This window comes from Meleagris gallopavo, chromosome 5 (genome assembly GCF_000146605.3).
Source record: "Meleagris gallopavo isolate NT-WF06-2002-E0010 breed Aviagen turkey brand Nicholas breeding stock chromosome 5, Turkey_5.1, whole genome shotgun sequence".
Classification (NCBI taxonomy): Eukaryota; Metazoa; Chordata; class Aves; order Galliformes; family Phasianidae; genus Meleagris; species Meleagris gallopavo.
The window spans coordinates 26,578,890-26,596,159 of record NC_015015.2 but is presented as its reverse complement, the minus strand read 5'-3'; the positions used below and the strand labels follow the sequence as shown (position 1 = coordinate 26,596,159).

General features: G+C 42.0%; 1 protein-coding gene across 2 annotated transcripts in view; it reads right to left on the bottom strand.

Moving 5' to 3' along the window:
- Positions 1–3,805: 3,805 nt before the first annotated feature.
- Positions 3,806–17,270, bottom strand: part of LOC100538525 (deubiquitinase DESI2-like) — a 52,161-nt gene continuing 38,696 nt past the window's right edge. The window contains exon 5 of one of the 2 annotated variants that reach the window (XM_010711518.3): positions 3,806–4,773. In XM_010711518.3, coding sequence (XP_010709820.1) covers positions 4,531–4,773 — 243 coding nt within the window. In that variant the 3' untranslated portion in view covers positions 3,806–4,530. Of the gene's footprint in view, positions 4,774–10,631; positions 16,759–17,270 lie in introns of those variants that run through there. The other variant, XM_031553568.1, reaches the window with a different exon arrangement.

Sequence of the window (17,270 nt, the reverse complement as noted above, 5' to 3'; positions counted from 1 at the left end):
GGCATGCCGTCGGAGGCCTGCTCGAGGGGCGGGCCACCCGTTGCCTCGTGTCGTATAAATGCACTGCATCGTTATATTATATCGTGCTCGTGAGTGGCAGTTGGCTCTGTACTCCAGCAAAGCAGAGTTGCTGTGGCGCGGCTGTCATGGTGAGATCCAAGTGCCGTCCGCAAAACTGCAGCGACCCACACCTGGCCCTGAGTTACCGGGTGAGATACAGTTAGTGCCCTCTGAATGCATACAGTGGAAGGAGCTGGGACTTCGCCTTCACGAGAGAGAGCTTTGAAGCCACAGCAATGAGAAAACAAAAAATTAGTACGCACTGGAACGGGTTGCCCAAGGAGGCTGTGGATGCCCCGTCCCTGGAGGCATTCAAGGCCAGGCTGGATGTGGCTCTGAGCAGCCTGGTCTGGTGGTTGGCGACCCTGCACACTGCAGGGGGTTGAAACTGGATGATCATTGTGGTCCTTTTCAACCCAGGCCATTCTGTGATTCTATGACAAGACTTTGTGGCTAAACTGAGATCAGGGACATTAAGAGAAAGCAAGAGGCACTGAGGGAGCTTCTGGAACTGGGAAACCCCAGCAGGGCAGGACCAGAGCAGCAGGAATCAGTGCCGTTCAGGGACACTAAGCACTGAGATCACTGCTGCAAAGAAACACACAGCATCTGCCCTCCTCATCATGTAGGCTTTGTTAATATTCACTTGGTGGATAACTGCTGCATTGCCAGTTGAATCTTCACTTACAACAAAAGACAGTCAGCTCAGTACTGGCAAGGTACACCTGTAGCCCCCAGTAGCTTCTGTAGATGAACAGACATCTTTCCAGAGGGTTTCCTTCATGATTTTGACCTTTCTGTCAAAGATTGATTAAAGCAGTCCCCAAAGTCTGGTCATTAGCTATATCTTTCATTTTGTTTCCTAAAGAATTGACTGCCACTAGAACACTGTCAGTTTTCCCACATTGTTATCCCTTCTCCTAATCACATTGCACCCCAGAAACTTGTATGTCTTTTCGAAACAAAGCTGGCTGCGCAGATAAACTCCCCCAAGATTTAGAACCATTAATTATTTATTCTAGGCAGCAATTTAATGAATTCTACCATTCACTCAAACATCTGAATTCCAGAAATGCCAGCTTTCATATAGGAGTGAAGAGAACAGCCCTGGGCCCATCTCTGTGCTGTACTGAGGGCGGGATGAACCTCCCAAAACAACAGCTGCCATTACAGACACAGAAGTGCTGAGAAGAGAGGTTATTGCTTACCTCATTCCTCTCACTTTAACTTTCTTTAGAAACAGTTTGATGTGTAACTCCAGCATTATGCTAACCTCACCTTTGTTATTACTTTCTCACCTGATGCTATTAGCTCTCTGTTAGAGAAATAATCTACAGCTGTTGATGCCCACGTGCAGAGTCAGCACCCTCATGTTCCAACTGCTAAAACAGCCCAAGTCTTGGGTTAAAGGGTTGTGTTGGTGCCATTGAGTGCTCTGGTCAAGAATTATAAGCTGTTCTTTTGTTTCCACTGATAACTACTGGTATCTGAAATTTTCCCATGACGTTACAATCCAAAAGAGTAAGAGAAAGCAAATATGAAACTAAATGCAAATGCTATATAATTACATGATAATAACAATAATTTTATGTTCAGAAGGATAAGAAGAGTGCCTAAATCAAACATGCTGTGCCAGAGATGAGCAGTAAATTAGACTTTAAAAATGTTTTCATTTTTAATAATCTAAAATGCTGTTAAATTACAGAGATAAAGCTACTATGAATATATATTTTATTTCCACAGTGTCCCTTTGTTCTTGTCATTGTTCAATCACCTTGAACAGAGAGGAGTGAGGAGAAACCTTTTTGAAGAGTGTAATATATTCTCATTTTGACTTACAACAGAGGTTGCATGCCTCCTTGTTATGACCCCTACATAAAAGACTGACAAACATAAAAGTAGATAAACATCTAGTTTTTATGACACCAATAGTTCACCCCAAGTGTTACTCCCAATACTTCAAGCACTTATCCATGTCCCCAAGAAGGCTGAGTGCAACTTTCTTGTCTGTTACAATACAGCCAGTTAGATATTTTATCTTCTGAAATACTGTGAGAGGGTTTTATTTGTAAAATGTGCCACTGGAGCCATAGTTCTCTCCTAAATGTATAGTGATGTTTTATCTGGAGCTCAGGTGCAGAATAGTAACCTGAGGGTGCTGGTTGGCTGGCTTTTGTCACATCAGGAATCCCTGGTCTATGCAAAAGCACTGGGAAAGCCTTTTTCTCACTCACCTCCAGAGAAGAACCTATAAAGTGATTTTAAAATTCACTGCACATACTGTGCTGCTGGCTATTGGCAGGCACCCTGGGAACTTCAGACAAATGGAACTTGCATTGCTGGTTTAGGCTACAGTGACCATGACTGCAGGTGAAGAGTGCACACAACAGTACATTGTGTAATGTTTCTGGGCAGCAGAATGGAAAACAGGATGGAAATCTTAATAAACATCCCTGAACAAGCCAGGGTAATCAAAACTGGTGCTGGATTGGATACCAGGAGCTCTAGAACTGCTCACAATGTAGTATTGGCTGTGAGTAGCCAAGGTTATAAGGAGTATTACTTTAGTTCAGTACAGAACTTGCAGCAATTTGTTCAGAAGATGAAAATGGGAGGTGCGTTGTAAAAGGCTCATGGTCCAAACACACATCACTCCAGGAAATAGTGGAGTGGACCATTCCATGAGTTTAATTTCCATACAGTACATCTCTCCAGAGTCTCCTTTTTCACTGGAGGTATGCACACGTAACAAAACATGAAGCACTGTCTGTGCAGACACGATGTGCATCATAGCCAAGACCTTCAGCACTGAGAGCATGCACTTCTATATACCTGAGCTAAAGAAACAGCTGGTTGGACTTAGCATGCTCTTGGCCTTCCTGCAACAGTAAAAGGAAACAACATCTCTGAAGGACTTACAGTTCTTTCTGGATGGAGGGGAAAGTCCTGACTTGATAGCAGCTGTTGAGAGCAGCGTTTCTAAAGTAGCAACCTCCTGTCATCACCAGACCTGTTCTTTTTTATCCTCTCTTGTGTGGTCAAGAGGAGCTAGAAGGGGGAGAGAGGCTTGGGTTTCCCTTTGATGCTCTCCTGTATCTTCTGAACTCTTGGTGAGGTAATTGGGTGGAAGGGTTGTTATACCTGTCCTTTTTTCCCTCCTCAACTTTCTTGTCAGCCATTGGAATGAGCAGAAGTACATCCAAGGACCAGATTCATATAAAGAACCTACCTGGAGAGACCAACAAGCCAGCTCTGCCCATTTTTCATGCCAGTGAAATAGTGCACACAACAGAAGGCACCATGGTGGCCCATGCATGAGAAGGGTCACCCATGCTTTCCTGATGTGGCCCTAGATTTCCCCTTCCACCTCCAGAAATAAAAGCAGGAGGAAACAGGTTCATCACTTATTTTTTACCTTCTTGGGTTGGCTCTGCAATAGTCTGGGGAAGGGTGGCTCAGGGGACATGTTTAATGTTTATGAGTGCAGAAGAAAAAGCTGAAGGAAGTACTGATCTTCCCAGTAGATTTCTTCCCCTCATCTTACTGCTCCAGAGGGCCATTTCCCTCAAAAACAGCCAGCAAATGTCAGCTAGGAGATACATTTGCCAGCCTGGGGAAAGGGAAAAAAAGGTAACCAGGAACACTGCCTAGAAGTAGGGGAACTGAGAGGGGTTTGTGCCAAAAAGCACCAACATGGACAACAGTCATCTCTGCACCTACTCAGTAGCTGCCTCTAAGCACTAGCTTTTTTTTTTCTTTTTTTATCCCAAAGAAAAGCCATGGTAACACATTCATTTTCTGGGTTCTCTTTGTTATTATTTTCAAGAGCAGGGCAGTCATTTGAGCTCTTAAATTTGAATAATGAAAACTGGTAGTTGTAAGAACATCAGCACCTTTCATTTCCTTCACATGAGTTAGAAACCTGATAATTACAAAAGGGATGTGGCTGAGTGGAGCTTGTTGCTGGTCTAAGAGATGGGAAGGTTGAGTTCTGGCTCTGCCTGCCTCACTGGGTGCAAGCAGGAAATTTGCCGTGTGGCAACCCAAGCCAAAATACAGAGGAGGCCGCTGGGATCAAGTGGGTGAGGGAAGAGATAAAAAGATAAAACTGTCCTAGTGGAGGGACATCACAGTATGGTGCTCCCTATTCCTACATGAGCTCTCATGTGTGAGAGAGCAGCGTTCTCCATGGATCAAGAAGTATGGGGATCCTGGGAGGAGAATCCAGCATAGTTGCCACACACCTCAGCTCAGTGTTGGAGTTCACAATCATTTTGCCAAGTAACTGTAGTAGCAGCCCTTTGAAAAGGGTCTGAAGTTTCTCCTCCTCAGTAGTAGGGGTCTTCCCTCCCCTGTGTTGTCAGATGAAAAAAGAGAAAAGGGGAGAAACCACGGTGTGCGAAAGGGTGACTGAGGAAGAAACAGCACAAGAAAGAGGAGAATGTTACTAGAGGCCATAGTGGGCACAGCTCAGACCCTGGTATGTCTACAGGTTCGTGAGGTGCCTGAGGCTGAGGGGGCGGCAGAGGTGGAGGGAGACTCCTCGTCCGTTGTGTCCCCGTGCTCCTCCTTGTGCAAGCCAAGGCTGATGTGGCTCTGCAGGGCTGCTGGGGTCAGCCACTCCTTGGGGAGGCAGCTCTGGAGGAAAGGGATACAGGAGCTGAAGTAGGCCAGGCGGTTCACCCAGCGGGGGATCTCCTTCCCACAGAGGATCTGTGGAGCAAACAAGAAAAGACCACAGTTAACAGTACCAAAAGGCATCTGTAGTGGCAATGTTATTTCCATCTGCACCATCATCTCAGCAGGGTGAATTCCCTGTTGCTCTGAAGAGAGCTGTTTGAATGCAGGGAGTATCTTCTACAGCTAAAAACAGCTCTAAATGCAAATGACTGCACACAGTGACTTCTCAACATGCACACAGAGCTCTGCCAGCCATAGCCCTTATCAGCATCAGAGCAGTGACTGGGGAAAACAGCTCATGGCCCGCAACATCTTTGGCTCAAAAATTTTGCAAAAAGATTTAGGCTGTTGCTGGGCAAACCTTGAGGAGTCAAGAAGCTGAGCCCAATGAGGCAGATGGAGACATCTAAGAAGTTGTTCTTTCTGCTCATTTTCCATCCTCATGTTGACACACCAAGTCAGTCAAGCCGTGGTATCTAGGAGTCTTTTTCCCATTGCCATATTACCCTTTAATTTCTCTGTGTGGTATTTCCTGAAAGTGGGGAAAAGAGCAGCAAACATAACAGTTGTAGCCTCTCACTAGGTCTGGATTCTGGCACCAGTGTGGGTTACATTCTGCTAGCACAAATACTACTATTTGTGTACTTTCATATCACATTCAGCACAATGAAACAACTTTCTGCATACTGTAGACTTTCTTCTGCAGATTTTGACCACAAATACAGGTAGCAGATTTTAGTAGCTTAGAATAAATATGGAAAATTTCCCTTTGCATTTTACTATGTCTCTTAGCAGACACAGAAAAGGCACCTGGAGCTAATCAGCCTCAAGGAGCTGTGTGTGGTAAATATACTGCCAGTGCAGCCTGTCCCACAACAGCATTCCAGAGCCTAAAGTCTGTGCAAGTACAACCATCATAATACCTGAATTCTCCTTCCAATACAGTTTACAGGACACACTGGGAGGAAATTCCACCCCACTAATCCCACTTTATGTGGATTAATGGTTCCAAGGTTGCCCATGCTGCTCCTTCTGCCAGTGCTAAATTACTTTGCTCTTTCTGCCACTCTCTTCCTGTCTAAAACGAAACTTAATTTGATACTAATTACTGCAAAAGCTAAGAGGGTGTTTGTCTGTAGTCCACTAAAGAGCTTATCTGGTGAGATGTCTGTTATTGACAAAGGAAATGCAGAGCTTGCTTAGAGATTTTAAGAGATTTGTTAGGGAGCAGTTGCTAGAGGACAGGCCAGCCTGCTTTATAGTTCTAAGGACTGATGACCATCTGGTCCTTCATGTGTACTGTGGTCTGGCCAGAACAATCTCTGCATCACTCCAGCAGTCGCCTTGAGTACAAGTAAATTAGCTAACTCCAACAGCGTAGAATTCCCAGTAAGGTGTGGAGAAGGCAGTCAACCCATGACCATGCTAATTCCACTACAGAACTCAGTTTATTTTGACATACATGGTTTAAAAATCAATGTGTGAAACTAAAGACATTATTGTTAGATATCAGAGAATGAGCAGAATAATTTGGCTGCAAAGATTACTTGCAAGCATAGATTTCCATTCTTTACCAAATACCCTGTAACTTTCAACTCAAATGGAACTTCTACTTCAATTCTTTACAGTGCTGCATTCTACTTAACCTTAGATACAAACATATGAATTTGTATTTCTGATATTTTTAACCTGTGGCTAATTCCTTCATTAGCAGTTCTCCCATTCAGGTCCTTGGTTTCCATTGCTAGAACTACTGTTGAATCAATAAACATTGGCTCTTTCTACCTGTATATAAGACTCATCCATTGAAAATTGGCTGATCTATTCAATTTTCTCATCAGACATCTATGATTGCTTTCACAAGAATATTCCTTATTTTTTAAAACTGCATTCAATATCTTATACTCAAACATTGAACCTAAGACAAAGCCAACAAATGCAGCAGAATTGCCTCTAGATTTTGTAGCATTTCTCTTTTTTTCTTCCCCAAGAACTTAAGCAACATACTGCCTGTGTAGAAAGTGACTCAGTTCAGGCTCCTTGGGTCATATGCACTCATGCGAATTTAGTTCTCAAGAAGCCATAAGTCTTACTAACAACTCCAAATGCCCCCAAATATTAATAGGAAAACAAAAACTGAGCATGATTCTGATTTCTTCAGAAAATTACCAGAAGCTGAACAGCAAAAGAACAGCACAAGGTTAGACTGCCTGGAATGGAAATGTGATTTTAAGATCTGGTTTTCATTTCTAAGCAGATCCCATAGCAACTGAAATAGCCCTTCCCAAGGTGGAAGCGATGCTGAGATGTTTGCCATTTGTTTTTGGGAGCTTCTTTACCAAGAATGAATCTGTGAGGCTAAGAGAAGCCTCTCTGAAGACAGAGAGATGTGTGGACAGCAAGCCATCAAGCAGAAAAGGGCAGGCTGGGGGGGCTTAAGGATATTGATGAAGTCAAAGTGGTTTCCCTTTCCTCAGTTGTGCTTCTCTCTTGTTAGAGATGCCTACAATTGTTCAGCAAAACACAATGCTCAACGAGAGCAAAAAAGCAACTGCAGGGAATGTCACTAAAACTACAACCAGCTCCTCTGTTTTCAACTCCCTGCCATAAAACATACTGTGCTACAGCACCCAGCAGTACTCAGCTAATGGAGAAACATCAAATAAACCTGACTGCAATGGGATTAAGCCAACTGTGCTTAAATAAAACAACAAAAGCAAAAGGGAATGTATGTTTTCCAACTGGATATGACTCCATGGAAAATGTACTTACTGTGGCTCTTCAAGGCAGTTCTCAATCGAAAACCACGCACTGGAGCAAGGAACTCACAGAACCCTTTACCGTCCATTATTTCCCCAGCCAGAACTCTCATCATTGTTAAAGGTTCTTGGAGTTTGGAATTTTAGAGAGTTTTTTTCCTTGCCTGACAAACAAGTGGGTTTCTGTCTTTAGAAGGGGATAAACTCCTGCTTGCTTCCTGAGACCAATCCCGACTTCAGGCCGAAGCCCCTGTGCAGGCTGCATGTACGCGCAGCTTCCACTACGTGGCACCTTGTGACAGTCACACATGCCTCCCAGAGCTGTAGTTGATTCTGGGGACTGCATTAGAGCTGCGAGAGACCCTGCTGGCATCGGCAGAGTCAAACGGTAACAGCAGTTCAGACATTTGGAGCTGAAGCTAAATCTGAGGGAGAAGCTGGACCTGATGGGTTGGGTGCTACTTCTGCTCAGCTGTCAAATCCACACCAGGATTTCAGCTCACCAAAAGGCAGCTTATTTAGAACATAAGACAAGCCTCTCAGCATCTTAAGCCATGCCATTTTGCACTAATGAGTCCCTGGTTAAAATGTATAAAGAGCTCTGGGAATAAGAACTGCAACCCATGACTATTCCTTCCATTAAATACCCTAAGAGCTAGGGTTTATTTCTCAGCAAGATCTTAAAATTCCCTATATGGCTTTAGTTTGAGGAGGAAAACAGTTGGAAAACTCAGATTTAAATGCCATCCATCAATGGACAAGGTTGAGCCTTCTGCCTTGCAGAGGACAGTGCTATCAGCAAGTTGTTTTCCTCCTCTTTCTTCTCTTTCAAAAGAGAGCGATGGTCCGAGCTACACTCTAAGCACTCTGTGTCTGTTGGATATACTAGACATACTCTGAGGTAGTCTCACAAAAGGAGTCTTCAGAAGAGGCTGAAGAACTGAGTAGTTGTAGATCCTAAGACAAAATGCTTGACTGCAATAGGCTCTGTGCTGTGCTGGATGATGCACCTGGGGCAGTTCAGGCCACGAACAGAAGTATAAGTCAGGCATGCCCAACCCATGGCCCACAGGCCGCGTGTGGCCTGGCACATCTCGCAGTGTGGCCATCCCCTGCCCCGCACCATCATGGCGGCAGCTGTGTCCCAGTGTGCACCCATCAATCAGCAACAATCAGAGCACTGGTGTGCAACTGGCACTGTTGCTGGAACCAGAGGAAGGGGAGGGTGCAGTGCAGTGCTGACTCTGTTTCTTGTACCCATCACACACACTAAGTTGCATCAAACTTCACGTGTATTACACATGGCACATGCTTGTGCTGCTTGTTGAGAACAGTGCAGTGTCAAGACAAATAATATGGCACTATGCTTAATTTGTAAGGAAACTGTGTCAGCTTTCAAAGATTACAATTTGAAAAGACATTATCTGCAAAAACACACTGCCAAATCCGATGCATATCAAGGAATGCTTTGTAAAGACAAAATAGTGGAACTAAAGTCTGTCATCTCAACACAATCTTTTTTAAAAAGTTAACACAAATAGACTCTGTTGTAAAAGCTAGTTATGTCGTAGCAAATCTGATTGCAAAAAAAAAAATAAATCAAAACCATTTACTGATGGTGAGTTTATTAGGCAATATTTGGAAAGTGTGGTAGATGTAATATGTCCTGATAAAAACCAGATTTTTCTAAAATCTATCTCACCAAACTGTAGCCAGGTGCACAGAAGAAATAGGAACTTCTGTCAAAGGAAATCTGGAGAGTAAAGCTGCTAATTTCAATTTTTATGACTTGGCAATAGATGAAAGTACTGATGCCACAGATGCAACTCAAGTTTTCATTTTCATCAGAGGTATTGATAATGAATCACTGAAGAAATAGCTTCTTTGGTGCTGTTAGAAGACATAACTAAATATCATGATGTGCATGAAGCAGTAAAAGTTATGTTAAAGCAATTTTTGTTAGATCTTGTCAACAACTTATCTAGTATAGCTATTAATGCTGCCCCAACGATGATTGGTAAAACAGAGTAACTTATGAAATTAATAGAAGATGATGCAATTACTACTGGCAACTCATTTTGATGAAATATCACTGCATCAGACATCAAGAAAATTTATGTGCAAAGGCTTTAAAAATGGATAGCATCAAGGAAATTGTCATCAAAGCTATGAATTTCATAAAGTCCATGGGATTGAATCACTTCCAGTTCCAGGAGTTCCTTAAAAGAATGGATGCTGATTATGGAGACATCATTTACTTTTCTTAAGGAAGGTGGCTAAGTCGGGATAAAATGCTAGAAAGATTTTATGATTTGCAAAATGAAATCAATTCATTTATGGAATCAAAAGGAAAATTTGTGCTAGAAATTGAAGATGAAAAATGGCTCACAGACACAGCATTCTTGGTGGATTTGACCACTCATTTAAATGAGTTAAGCACGTGTCTTCAAGGTGAGAATCAACTTATCTGTGCTGTGTTTCAAACCATAACAGTTCAAAATGAAACTTACTTATGGCAAGCTCGAGTTATGGCAAATAATTTCATGCACTTTTATTTGTTGGCTAAACACAGTTCTGTGGCTGGCATAAAATATGCAGCCTTGCTTTCGGTTTTGATAAAAGAATTTGAGAATAAGTTTCAGATTTCCAAAAAAATCATCCTTTTCTTCATATTCACAATTCCATTTCCTTTTGACATAAATACATTATCTACACATTTTCAAATGGAATGTATGGAGTTGCAGCCAGACATTCAACTCAAAGAAAAATTTGATTATGTCTCTTTACTAGACTTTCATAAGACCTGTCTTAAAAGACAAAAATATCCTGTGCTTCACAATCATGCTTTATACGTCATCACTTTTTGGCAGTACATACATTTGTAAACCACTGTTTTCAAGGATGAATCACAGGAAGAGTAATATTTCATAAAAAATTTCTGACAAGTACCTTGAGAACTCACTAACATTTGCAACTGGCGCCATCGAACCAACACTGATGTATTATTTTCAGAAATACAAGGTCACATATCCCCCTAATTTTATGGCTTTTTTCTCCCTGTTTTTTACATTTAAATAAAAAATATATTAAGAATAAGTTTTGTTACTTAGATACATGAATTATATTATATATTTGATATGCATCTCAAGACAATTCCTGCAAGCCAAAACATTGGACACCCGTGGCATAAGTCAAGGACTTATTTTTTAAGTGAGCGCTCCCAAAAGTAACCATGTAGTGCCCCAATCTGTGAAAATCAAGATGTCCAGAGACAACATTACATTCTTCAAACAACGCATGCTAATTCTTTCAATTCTTATCATCAGGCTAAGCCTGAGAGTTCAGCACTGAACATCTGCTAAGCCACGCACTGCCACTTCTACTTTAGCAGCCTTGCTGAAAATGAGGTAGCATCCACACAGGGCACATATCCATTGAGCTACTGTACAGTATTCCCCTTGACATGTCTTACAGAATGCAAAGGGTTTTAGTGGTACCCGAGGAGGTGCTGTTTCAAGACCAGTGGCTGAGAACAGCTGTTGCCCAGCATGATCATCCATATGTTATGGCATACATAAATATATATGTACACACACACACGAAGTGTGAGTTGAACATGTCCAGGCCAATCCACATCTATGGATTAATGGACATTAACAGCATCCTTTTTCCTGAATAGGTAACCAAGAAAATCCTGTGTTTCCATCTCAGTCTGAAGCCTTCTTTCTTAACACTGCACAGCAGCAGGTTACTGAAGATGGCGATGCAATGAGTACAGAGAATACTGAAAGCCATAGGAACAGGAGAAGACTTTGTCTGGCAGTGTTGGCAGGACTCCTAAGCAAAAGCTTCCAGTTTCAAAAGTCTATCAACACACTTAGACAGTTCATTTACACTTCAGGCACTGGTGAAAAGGACACGGTTTTTCCTTGCCATCTTCATTTGTGAAAAGGAAACGTATTCTTAGCATTCTTACGCACAGTCAGCTCAAAGGCTCCATGATAAGATGAACTCCCCAGAGGGTATGAATTAGCTTACCTCCAAGCTGTTATGCTTAATTATAACAAAAAGGCCACAGAGCTTTTGGTTTGGAAAGACAGCTGCAAAAATAAAACAACAAGGCAAAATAGATGGTGCAAAATATCCACATTTATACCAGTTCCAGGACCTTAAAATGTTTTGCTGTGTTGGTTTTCTTTGTTGGTGGCAGTGGTGGCCTGTTCGGTTTTTTTTCCATTTTTCTCTCCAAACTCACTCTTAAAATATCTTCACATTTAATATTTTCGGCCAGATAGATCACTTTAAAGAGAAAACCTGAAATAATGCAGAGGCTCATAGAGTACAATCAGACCATTTTCAAAAAATTGAAATGATGTCCTAGGAACTTGACATTTTGAGAGTTTGATTTCTGTTTCAAATTATTTGTCATCTCATACTATTCCCCTGCACAAGTAGGTAGATGGAGGAAAAGGAATTACCAAGAGACCTGGAAGGTGCATGTTTGGATTTATTCTGTTAATCACTTTCATTGGGATAGAGCACTCATTCAGGATAACAAGACTAGAAAGGCTAATGATGGAAAAATGATGGACTTTTACTGTACCCTTCATTCCAAGGACTCCCCAAATACTTCATAAATTTCAACCGATACACAAACTACCCTTAGAAATCTCACTCTGTCACTACAGAATGCAGTAGCACATCTGGAATGCAGTGTAGCAGTTCACTAACAGCATATAGTCAAATTCATGCATATTTACAAGCAGTATTGAGAGAAAAATGACATCCATCTGAAATCGTGAGGATAATTTATGAGTGCAGGATGTTATTAGTAACATTCTTCTAGATGTATGTGGTGTTTTAAAAACAGAAAACAAGACACATCCTGTTATTTTAAAACTAGCTACAAGGCTACTAAAATAAAGCACATCTTTTCATCAGCTTGTGTGAGGACTGGCTCAGGTGGCTGGAAAACAAGGCTTACTCATGCTTTTTCATACCCTGTCATTGCTTATGGTTTGTTGGTTTGTTCATTTCTGTCCCCCTTTCCTGCCTGTCTGCAGTGCTCTGTCCTCTGCCAATAACAGACTAGCATGTATGCTTTTGCACAACAAAACACACATCTCCTCCTCACAACAGAGTCTACTTTTTAGCAACTGTTGACTAAGGAAAAGAAATGGGTATTACTTGTCTCCTTAGGACCTGCTGCAGAATGGTTTATAAAAGCTTCTCTTGACTGTGACACACATGCCCCCTGAAGTTCCCTTCTCTGATCTTTAATCCCTTCTCTCTGGGTTTTCAGGCTAAGGAAAGCTTTCTAGTTTTAATAACTTTACAAGAGCTCATGTGTGTCTGGGGATGAACCTGGAAAGCTTTGGGGTTGAATTATTCATTGTGACTAACAAGTTGCCCTCATTTGGTCCTTGACTCAGCAAACTTGCTTTTCTCAGCAAATTTCCAGGAAGTCAAACTACTTTAAGGGAAGCATGATTCTGATGCAAGTTTGTTATATGCTGTCAGTTCTGCCTTAGCTGAAAAAGGGCAAGCGACTAGACAGAGAGAAAGGAGTATTTTCTGGCCACCGTCATTTGTCCCTTCAATACAACTCCACAGCCTCCACAGGGAGATTCAGTTTGTGTGGCTTTACCAAGCATGTCCATCCAACCTAACATGGAGATTTAAGACTCATACTGTAGTGTCAGCAACCAACAGTAGGAGGCCAGATGCCTGCATGAATCCTCACTTGCAGAATTCATCATGCAGACTTCATCAGTTAACCTTCAGAGCGTTATCATTTGGAGAACATCCTTGTCAACAGAACTGAGAGTCCTGCTGAACTTCAGGAGGGAGGGTGCTATTTAACTCCCAGGGGAACTTCACAGTGCTGCATCAGTAAGATTCAGACTTCTAAAACCACAAATATGCTCATTCTGAATCAGGCCTCTCTCTTCTCCTTTTGGAATATGTTTTCTATGGATGATGAAATACTGATCAATAACAAAATAGATTCATTGGTATTTAAAGGAGTAAAGGGGTGAAAAGGATCAGTGAGTACAAGAGGAAGGTAGATAAAGAGGTATCAATCTGACCCTAAAGAGCCTTCTGAAGGATGATCACATATAGAAGTTAGCCTTGCATGCTAACTTCAGTGTTGGTTCTGGTCAGTTTTAATACCTTTCTCTGGGTCATAATTTAGGAAGCAAATAGAGATCATGAAATCATAGAATCATTAAAGATTGGGAAAGACTTCTAAGACCATCTAGTCCAACCACCTACCACTGATGTTCCCCACTAAACTACACTCTTGTATTGCATCTACACATTTCTTGAACACCTTGCAGGGACAGCAACTCCACCACTTACGTGGGCAGCCTGTACCAGAGCCTGACCACTCTCAGATGCTTAACTCTGCTTCACCAGCTCTCAAGACATGCAGCCAAATTCTGAATATGTTGATTCCAGCGGAATTCATACCAGTCCATTCAAGTATTTCTGAGCCAAATTTATCCCATGTTTATGATTCTCTGAAAATGCTCTTAGAAATCCAAACTGGTCCTACTGTCCTACTAACAGACTCAACCTTCTCCTAAGTTTTTGTTTGTTTCAAATAATAATAATAATAATAATAATAATAATAACTTTAGAGCAGTTGCAAGACAGATAAATAATTTCAGGCCAGGAATCTGCTACAGAATACAGTGTTTTGACTTGTTCTGTACACATATAAGTCACAAGAAATGATTCCTCTTTCAAGAAGAGTGAGAGAAGACATGATAAAAGAATAAAACTTTCTGTCTCTGCTGCCCTCAGGTAAAGTTTCAACATCAACAATCTTTAAGGTCAATCAGATCAGTGTCTCTCAATTCATTTCTTTTGATAAGCATCAACTTCAGATCTTGCCAAAAGGGCTCAGAAGACTCACAGACTTTATTGCTGTCCCACCATTGGTTCCTGGGGAATAAAAGGGGTTGTTTTCCCTGATGCTCACAAAAGCCTCGCTTCTCTGATAATTTTTTGTCATGTGGCCTATAGCAAGGTGCTAAACAATTTATTTAAATAGCAACTGTTCCAGTTTCTTGGCAGTAATAATACTGATGAAGAGAGGAGGAGAGGTTTCCTTGAGTCATTCCACTTATCTTCCAGTTCTGGTACTGATTCAAAGGTGTTTTTCTCCCTTCCCATGTTGGTTTGCCCTTTTCTGAGACATGCTGTACCAACTGTTGTCACTCTGGTAAGAACAGAGCTCCATAGCTTATCTAAGACAGGAAGCTTCAGAAGCACGGGAAATTGCTGGTGGGAAGTCAAATGAGTCATCTTGTTTGTGAATGGGTTAAGCAGCAGAAGCCTTTTCAGAATCTTTAACTTGCAGTGATACAATGTCCTTACTCTCAGTACTGAGGAATATCACCAGACTGAAGAACCTGGAAGGAGAAAGCACTCATCCCCTCTCCGGTCCTCCAGTTACTGCTGTGTTCTCAGGCAGCTGTCCTCAGGCACTGTGCACTCACCATGTGCCTACAAATGAATAGGGCTTCTGCTTATTTGCCCCCAGTTTATTTACTGGCAATCAACCTTTCTACATATGTCTGGAGGTATAAGCTGTTGCATTTGCCTTCCACAAGTCTAAATTGTACTGAAGAGTTGCGGAGTAATCACAAACCACGTTCTTGCACTGAAGAGAGCTCTCTGACAGCAGTTTCACAGTTCCCTATATCTGTATGCACCTAGCCTTATATATACTCAAAGAATAGGCTTGGTGCTAGCATAATTGCACCTCTTTCTCAGCAGCCCAAGCACACTGTTCATAGAGTACTTCCTTGTTTCCCCAGGATGCAGTAAGAAGTGCTTCTGCACAGCAGTGGTATGGCTGGGACCTCAAACCCGTGGATTCTTACAGTGGAGCTTACAGCCAGCAATTACTTTAACTGGCTTTTGCTGAAAGCACAGATGTATTCTTCTTCCTTTAAGTTTGCTTTACAGTAATTTACAATTTCTATCCTTTTGCTATATCATGTCCTTGTTCTGAAAACCAGGAAATTCAATAAATCGTATTATGGAAAGATCTAATTATTTTTGTCTTTTTTATTTTAAAGGGTTTTTTTTAACATTTAATAGCCAATTTTTATTTTTTTTCCATTTGTAAGAGTTTAAATAACCCCTTTTGTCAGCCAGGGCAACTCATAAAGAACATAAATATTTTGCTATTCCTTGGAGGGCCGTTTGTATGTATAGTTGGGATTGTCAGGAACACAGTGACTGACAACAGATGATCAAACAGAAGGACTTCACCCAATATTGAAGTTGTCCTGACTTAATCCACACACACACAACATTATCAGGATGCTAAAGTCTTTGCTATGTGCCTGCAGCAACCCCTCCCTGAAGCACCCACAATACCAACAAACAGCAAGGCACTGAAACTCAGAACATTGCAGGAAGCATGGGCTCTGCTACTGGTGGTCCAACTGATTTTCCTTTGGAGAAATTGCAGGCATAAGCCCCCCAAGATACCCCATCCTTCTGATGAGTTTCTCAGATAGCATGATGCTGATACTACTTGATTTTGGTCACTGTCAACACAAGCAGCATGGAATGAACCAGCTCCTTGTAGACAAATTCCTAATCCCAGTTTGATGAACCTCTTTACTGTAATCCACAGCTAGTTTGCTTAAGTGGTTTTATAAAAACAGGTACCACAAGACCATGTAGCAGTCAGAGAGGCTGAGACAACACTAACAAGACTTTCACTAATTAGGTTAAGCTCCCTCATCTTCCCACACTGACAGTGATGTTGAAGGAAAACCACAAAATGGTATCCAGTGTTGTGTATCAGTGCCTGAAATTGAAGCGGGACGTGTGCTCAGGAAGTGCTTCTAGTTCCTCCCTTCATGACTGCCCACTGCTCACTAGGAAGTTCTGCACTGCATTACAGCAGAACTTCATTCAGAACGGAGGACAGTCTGCACCACTTAATAGGCAGAGGCTTACATTTATCAGGCAGTTCTTTACTTCTCAAGTATCCTAAAATTCCCTAATGATGAAGCATTTCTCAAGAAATCCACAGCAGAAGAACCCTGGTCATTCATGTTCACTTATTCAATCTCCAAGAAAGCTGCCAGGAAATGCAGCATTATGCCTTCCCTTCCGTCTTCTCTGTAGAATCAAGGCTTCGGCCAGCAGGGCAGGTGGCTGCAGCTCCTTCAGTCCAGGTAACCAGATGGGGTCCTCCCAGCCTGCAGCCCAGCCACCAGGGCAACATCTGTATGGATTAGCAAGTCCACAGCCAAGTGAGGACATCAGGAAGACCAAACATGGCCATCAAGTACATGGCCATACAGCCAAATCCTAAGGCCTGCCAGACATATCTGTGTGAACTCACTAACTCATACATCAGGTTTAGGTTAAATATCAAAAAACACTTCTTTACAGAAACGGTTGTTAAGAACTGGAATAGGCTGCCCAGGGAGGTGGTTGAGTCACCATCCCTGGATGTGTTCAAAAACCGTTTGGATGTGGTGCTCAGGGACATGATTTAGCAGAGGGTTGCTAGAGGTAGGGTAGTATGGTGAGATTGTGATTGGACTCAATGATCTTTATGGTCTCTTCCAACCTGAGCAATTCTCTAATTCTATGATCACCACATAGCTATCAAGTCCCAGCTCCCACTTTGCTTGCTGATACAGAGCAGTACAAGCCACAAGCCAGCTAATTTACCATGGCAGATAAGGCAGCTTTCATCAAAAGATTTCAAAGTACTTTTCAAAGGAAGGA